General features: G+C 37.1%; 1 protein-coding gene across 2 annotated transcripts in view; it reads left to right on the top strand.

Annotated features, from left to right (window-relative positions):
* The window catches only part of col23a1a (collagen type XXIII alpha 1 chain a), a 108,056-nt gene extending 100,868 nt beyond the window's left edge, over positions 1-7,188 (top strand). For both annotated transcript variants that reach the window (XM_057349330.1, XM_057349329.1), the window contains 14 exons: positions 452-496; positions 647-691; positions 948-1,028; positions 1,125-1,178; positions 1,268-1,333; positions 1,426-1,452; positions 1,692-1,751; positions 1,953-2,024; positions 2,132-2,158; positions 3,105-3,158; positions 3,314-3,400; positions 3,655-3,723; positions 5,187-5,225; positions 5,693-7,188. In XM_057349330.1, coding sequence (XP_057205313.1) covers positions 452-496; positions 647-691; positions 948-1,028; positions 1,125-1,178; positions 1,268-1,333; positions 1,426-1,452; positions 1,692-1,751; positions 1,953-2,024; positions 2,132-2,158; positions 3,105-3,158; positions 3,314-3,400; positions 3,655-3,723; positions 5,187-5,225; positions 5,693-5,743 — 777 coding nt within the window. In that variant the 3' untranslated portion in view covers positions 5,744-7,188. The remainder of the gene's footprint in view (positions 1-451; positions 497-646; positions 692-947; positions 1,029-1,124; positions 1,179-1,267; positions 1,334-1,425; positions 1,453-1,691; positions 1,752-1,952; positions 2,025-2,131; positions 2,159-3,104; positions 3,159-3,313; positions 3,401-3,654; positions 3,724-5,186; positions 5,226-5,692) is intronic.
* Positions 7,189-7,220: the final 32 nt, after the last annotated feature.

The following is a 7,220-nucleotide window of genomic DNA, read 5'->3' as shown; positions in this document are numbered from 1 at the left end:
TTTTTGATCTGAGAGTTCACATTTGCATAAATCCTGGTAGTTTAATGAATAGTTCTTGTGCATACATGTTAATGACTGTTTAAGTGTGCTGGGTGTTGTCCTTTCTGAAGGCCTGGACTTTGTCAAATGTGAGAGAATAATACAATGTCAACACGATTACTGCTCAGACAATCTTATAAAACCACAGACCTTGACAGCACATTTTACCAATGCATTGAAATGTGTTTTTAGGAAATAGAAAACGGTGTTAAGCATCCTTCAGGAAGTTGTTTTGAAACTTTCAGTAGCTGTTTAAATCCCACAATAGGACGTATACGGGAACATGTTTTATAGCAGCTGTTAAAAGGAATTTATCGGAGGTTTGTGGTTCCAAAAATCTAAAGGGGTTTTGTTAAAACAAAATCATTTGATTAAAAATGAATTCTTTCTTTTCCATTTGTCTTCCACACAGGGACCACCTGGCCCCCCGGGACCACCAGGAAAAGAAGGGCCAAAGGTTCATCTTTTGCAACTTTTGACAAAAATGTTCTTTTATTGCACAAAAATGTGCATTAAAACTCACGCATAGAGTGGTTATAAAGACTGTGAAAGCAAATTGAAATGAATGAACAGGATCTAATCAACACTTTTTTCTTCATCCAAACAGGGTGAGCTTGGTTTGCCTGGGCCTGCTGGGCTTGATGGTGAAATGGTGAGAATGTCTTCGACACAAATGGTTTTTTTAGTGGTGCTCGGTGGTGGGCTGTTTTCACTTGGACCTGTAATCAACCAACCAGAACATCCTAGCAACACCCTAGCAACACTCTTGCAACCACACTGAACTGTTACAAACACCCTAAGAACACATTCAGAGGTTTTGCACTGAAAAATCTAGAGTAACTATATTCCATATGAACCTCTCACCTAAAGGTTCATTGACATCAATCTATGCATTTATTTTTGATCAGGGAGATAAAGGAGAGACCGGAGAGCGCGGTGTAGCTGGAGAGAGGGGAGAGAAAGGAGAAATGGGTCTTTCTGGTCCTTCTGTAAGTATTAAAAGATTTAAGTAGAATCAGTATTTCTTCACTGTCTCTCGTTCATACTGGATGTTTTATTTCTCACGTCTCTTTTCTTTGTTACAGGGAATGGACGGGCAGAAAGGAGATAAAGGAGATTCTATACTAGAGGACAACCTGGTACATCTTTGCAGCATCTTATGACTAATAATACACTGTGATTTCATGAGTACAGTAAACAGTAACCGTGATTTCACAACTGATTACAGGTTCAGATGATTTCACAACCAGGACCACCAGGACCTCCTGGATCACCAGGACCTCCAGGATACATGGTGAGACACATTATAAGACCTCATAATAATATGAGTTGATTTTATAAGACGAAAAGATGATGAATTGTTCATGATGATGAAATATTTTTCAGGGTCATCGTGGCATGCCAGGCCCCAAAGTAGGTGTTTTTTCCTTGCTGTATATTTGCAGATATAATATATAATATTGTATATATTATGTTTATATAGTCTATTCAGTCATTTGTTATTTGTCTAACCTTTTTTATCCTGATAGAAAAAAGGTGCATAAATTAATGCTGATTTATGGGCCTAAATGAATTTTAGAAACATTAAGATTTGCAGGAAAGTATCACTGCATGTATTGTATCTGTCTAAAGATGTGTTCAATATCTTATAGGGTGATCCGGGGGAAAATGTTAAAGGAGAAAAGGGAGAGATGGGCACTCTAGGAATTCAAGTAAGAACATGTCTTATCCCATAATGCATTAGACTATTATTACCAAACAAAAATCATATTCACATTATTATTCATTTACGGATATTATGTAAACTCTTGATCACTATTATTATTATTATTATTATTATTATGGAGGATTATTTTGTCATCAATTTCTTAGAATAAAAAAAGAGATAAATCCTTCGAAATTCTGTGTTATAGGGCCCCCAGGGTCCTCAGGGTCCTCCAGGGGCAACAGGATTGGTTGGCTTGCCTGGCACCAAAGGTGAAAAGGTAAATGTATATAAATACATAAATGTGCCAAACAGGTCAATTTAATCCTTGTCATATGCATGATATCAGAAAGATAAAAAAATGACTTTGTTTTATTTCTTTGAAAGGGAAAACAGGGGGAACCTGGATTAGATGTAAGTAGTAATCCATGTTGTTTTAAAGGGATACTCCACCCAAAAAAGAAAATTCTGTCTTCATTTACTCACCCTCAAGTTGTTTCAAACCTTTATAAATTTCTTTGTTTGGTTGAACACAGAGAAAGATATTTGGAAAAATGTTAGCAACTTACATTTTTGGGGCACGATTGACTGCAATAGTAGAAAAAAAGATTGTTTTTTTTTCAAGAGAAGATATTTTGAAGAATTTAGGAAAACAAACAGTTCTGCACAAAGGGCACTCTACTGACTAACATTTTAATTTTTCCTACTATGTTAGTCAAAGGTGCCCCAGAAATCTCAGTTGCTAACATTCTTCCAAATATCTTTCTTTGTGTTCAACCAAACAAAGAAAATTATGCAGATTTGGAACGACACGAGGTTGAATAATTCATGACAGAATTTTCATTTTTGGGTGAACTGTCCCTTTAAAGTGATAGTTCACCCAAAAATAAAAATTCTGTCTTCATTTACTCACCCTCAGGTTGTTTCAAACTTATATAAACTTCTTTGTTCTGTTAAACACAAAGAAAGATATTTGTAAGAATGTTAGAAATTTTCAGTTCAGTGACATCATCCACTACCATAATAGGACATTTTTTTATATTTTGTTGTTCTGTTGAACACAAATTGAGATATTTTGAAGAATTTAGGAACACAAACAGTTCTGGGGCACCTTTGACTACCGTTTAATGTTTCCTACTATGGCAGTCAATGATGTCACAAAAGTGAAAATTGCTAACATTCCTCCAAATATCTTTTTCTGTGTTCATCAGAACAAAGTTATTTATACAGGTATGAAATGACATGAGGGTGAGCAAATGATGACAGAATTTTCATTTTTGCGTGTACTATCACTTTAAGTCTACTGTAGTATATTAATGAATTTAGCTTTACATTGTGGTTCTGCGTTTCTATACCGCAGGGTTTTCCTGGCATTAAAGGAGACAGGGGCGTGCGTGCGGAGAGAGGAGAAAAGGTATGGGATTATCTCAGTGAAGTTTAGATTTCATTTATTCATGGTACATCAAATGGCAATGACACTCTGGAATACTGAATTCTGATTGGTCAATGGTGGCAGTTTGCGTGTGCCATTCCAATAAACGATGGTGATTTTGTTGATCTGATTCACAGGGGGATCGTGGTCCCGTTGGAAAGAGGGGCCTCAAAGGAAAGAAGGGAGAACAGGGACCTCCAGGTCTGGACCAGCCCTGTCCTGTGGTGCGTGCTCTCACATGTTTATATTTGTTGATGTCTTACAGATTCATTCTGCTGTAAATCAGGTGAATAAACATGGGGGTCATTCCAAACAAAGCGGATCCATCTGGGAACACAGACGTTTCGCAGACATTCTTCCTCTTTATTTCACATTTCTTCATCTTTTTCTCTGTTTCCATAAGCTGCTAGGTCCGGGTGATTGTGTGTTTTTAGTAATTATGAGAGAGCGTATTCTATATGTGTGCTTATATTGACAGGGATCTGAAGGATGTAAAAAAGAGCCAGTGGAAACAGGGCAGCTGGTCTCAGAGGACCCCTGTCCACTGGTACAGTATATCTGCCTGCTTCTGTTTCCTCTATTATTCCACTAACGCCTGCCCTTTTTTTGACCCTTTCTGTTTTTCACCTTTATCTATTTTTACTACCCTGTCACTTATATACTAATAACATACTGTGGGGTGATTATTAAGAATTTATACATAAAAAGACATTTGTTTTAGTGGTGCTTGGTAATGGTAAGTATGACTATTGTGTTTGCTCTGGTAGATCTATGTGCTACCTGATTTAAAGGGATGATGAGATGATGATAGTTATGTGCTCTCTAGCCACGCCCTAACAGTAAGCTAAGAACACATCAGAACAGCTTTGCAACCACATCACAAACAAAGCCGCTGAGTTAAGACTTAAAGAAGTTGAACAGTCTTGAAGAAAAAATTTGATGACTAACTTGTAATACTAGTCTATGCAACCAGTTTATACAGCCGGCCACAGAACACCTTAGCAACCACATCAGTGCACCTTAGCAACCACATCAGTGCACCTTAGCAACCACATCAGTGCACCTTAGCAACCACATCAGTACACCTTAGCAACCACATCAGTACACCTTAGCAACCACATCAGTACACCTTAGCAACCACATCAGTACACCTTAGCAACCACATCAGTACACCTTAGCAACCACATCAGTACACCTTAGCAACCACATCAGTACACCTTAGCAACCACATCAGTACACCTTAGCAACCACATCAGTACACCTTAGCAACCACATCAGTACACCTTAGCAACCACATCAGTACACCTTAGCAACCACATCAGTACACCTTAGCAACCACATCAGTACACCTTAGCAACCACATCAGTACACCTTAGCAACCACATCAGTACACCTTAGCAACCACATCAGTACACCTTAGCAACCACATCAGTGCACCTTAGCAACCACATCAGTGCACCTTAGCAACCACATCAGTGCACCTTAGCAACCACATCAGTACACCTTAGCAACCACATCAGTACACCTTAGCAACCACATCAGTACACCTTAGCAACCACATCAGTACACCTTAGCAACCACATCAGTGCACCTTAGCAACCACATCAGTACACCTTAGCAACCACATCAGTGCAACCACATCAGTACACCTTAGCAACCACATCAGTACACCTTAGCAACCACATCAGTGCACCTTAGCAACCACATCAGTACACCTTAGCAACCACATCAGTGCAACCACATCAGTACACCTTAGCAACCACATGGCAATGCCCTAGCATCAAAGATTCAAAACCTTTGAAAACCTAAAAACCTTTGCTGTTCCTTTGCTGTGTTTGTGTTTGACAATAACAATTTAATTTGTTAAAATGCACACTATGCAATAAATGCAAACCCAAACAATTATTAAGATTTTGTCTGCAGACAGTAAATTGTAAATTACTTCTTAAAAATGTTTCCTAAATTTGTTTATAGTAATAGTTTTACACCTATCGGTTTTGTGTTTTTAAGGGTCCAGATGGACTTCCAATACCAGGCTGTTGGCACAAGGTCAGTAAAAAATGCATTTATTGGAAATGCTTTAATATTCTTTAACTGTGTGTGTACTATTTGTGTGTGTGACTTTATAACTGCATATGACTTTGATTTTGCTTTTCCTAACATTGGTTGTTTGTTTGTTTTTTTCTTGCAGTGATGCGTGACCTGCAGCATGTCGTCTGTACATATTGATGTGATATATATTGCAATTTCATACAGCTTCCTTATTTTTATTTTTTTTACATTTTTATAAAGACTGTGATGAACTTTCATCAGTATTACTTTGTTATCAATCTTTTTATACCTGACATTTGAACCAAAGAATGGATGCTAGTTTTTGGCATCCATTGGAGTCAAAAAATCCAAAGATTTTTCGAGGAGCTTTGCTTGTGTGAGTGTGCTCGAGGACTGTTGCACGCTGCACTGACCCGCTCAACCGGTGCTGCAAAACCCTTCACATCATTCCGTTTGTTTTGAAGGATCAGGGGATGCTTCAGAAACTCAAGAGAAAGCGTCTCTCCCAGCCGTGACGTTCTTCCAAATCCAGAGGAATTAAAATGACTCGACAGTCCCTTAAGGGTCAGAATCTCAATAATACCAGTTAATATTGACTCTCCTCGGTGTGCAGGTCAAACAAGGGTTCAAACTGCCCTCAGTAAATGCTATATTTTTCTGGAGGAGCATAAATGAGCTTTTAGAGATGACGAGAGATGGGGGATTGGCCTCGTGGATGCGGCTGCTCTGTAGGACGGCTGCAGCGACACAGGAGGTTGGGAGATGGAAATGAAGATAGAACAGCTCATTATTGTGAGAATATTATTGAACAGTAGTTTATGATTTATTTCGTGTGTTACTGTTATGCTTGGTTTATTTCTTTGTTTTATTAATGTTTTGCAGTAATATAAGCAAGAACACAAAGAAAGCATCAGGTATTGAGTCCTAAATACCATCTTTTGGATGGCAAGCATTTACACACTATTGCCAGGGAATATAATCATTGACGGTTAAAGGAAGTATTACAAATCATTACATCTATCTGTTTATTTTTTATTTCTTTAATACTACTGCATATACATTTAGATATATTTTGTTAGCGGATATGTGTTGATACTTTGTATGAGATACATTAACTGTGACTACCTGAATTTTATTTGACGTCACATTTTTTTTATACATATTCTATATTTTTGTTCATAGTAATTTATGGTTTGTACTCTTGCTTTTTGAAGATGGTCTGAACTGAAGGTGTTTTCGTGAACTGAGGAGTTTGAAAAGGGGCCGTTTTTAAAGCTGAGAAAGTTTTAGTGCTCTACGATCTTTCATAGCATGAAAGCAAAGAAAGATAACACTTTGTTTGACAATTTCATTTACTTTGATAACTTCGTTTGGATTTCAGAGATTTAACACAGACATTCACATTAGATGTTGCTTTTGAAGTTTTAGCATGTTTAGCATACATTTCCATTGTTTTGGCAAATCCTCTTTGAGGGATTTTAAAACCATTCTACATAAGCTCTTCTCAAATATTTATTGTTAACCATCAAATAACCGGACATCAGTTTATATAGCGGTTCTTATATTTGTAACATATGTTACTGCACATAATACGTTAGGATTTCTATGGCATTATTTGGAAGACAAATGTTTCACATTAAAGTGAAATAAAAAGTCTTGATTGACCAATAGCATTGGGATGTTTTTCGAACAAAACAAAAAGAATGGGAGGAAAATTCCAGAATGTGTTACTGTATAGTTTTTGTTTTTCTTTGAATTTCTTTACAGTGTTTATTCAACACAATGTTTTCCTTAAAGGTATTGAAAGATTTTGCTGCTGAGTTATTGTGTTTGATAGTTGATATGGAATAAGGAACAATATCCTTATCCACTGCCTTACCCGACAGCCATTTTTGCTCTCTAAGATGTGTTTTATAAAACAGATATTAAAGTTTGTAACAAGTCCGTTGTTGTTGTTTAAAAATATTGCAAATATCACAAACTTCCAAACAA

Source organism: Triplophysa rosa, linkage group LG13, assembly GCF_024868665.1.
Source record: "Triplophysa rosa linkage group LG13, Trosa_1v2, whole genome shotgun sequence".
Taxonomy (NCBI): domain Eukaryota; kingdom Metazoa; phylum Chordata; class Actinopteri; order Cypriniformes; family Nemacheilidae; genus Triplophysa; species Triplophysa rosa.
The sequence above is the reverse complement of the archived record's forward strand: the minus strand, read 5'-3'. Positions and strand labels throughout refer to the sequence as shown.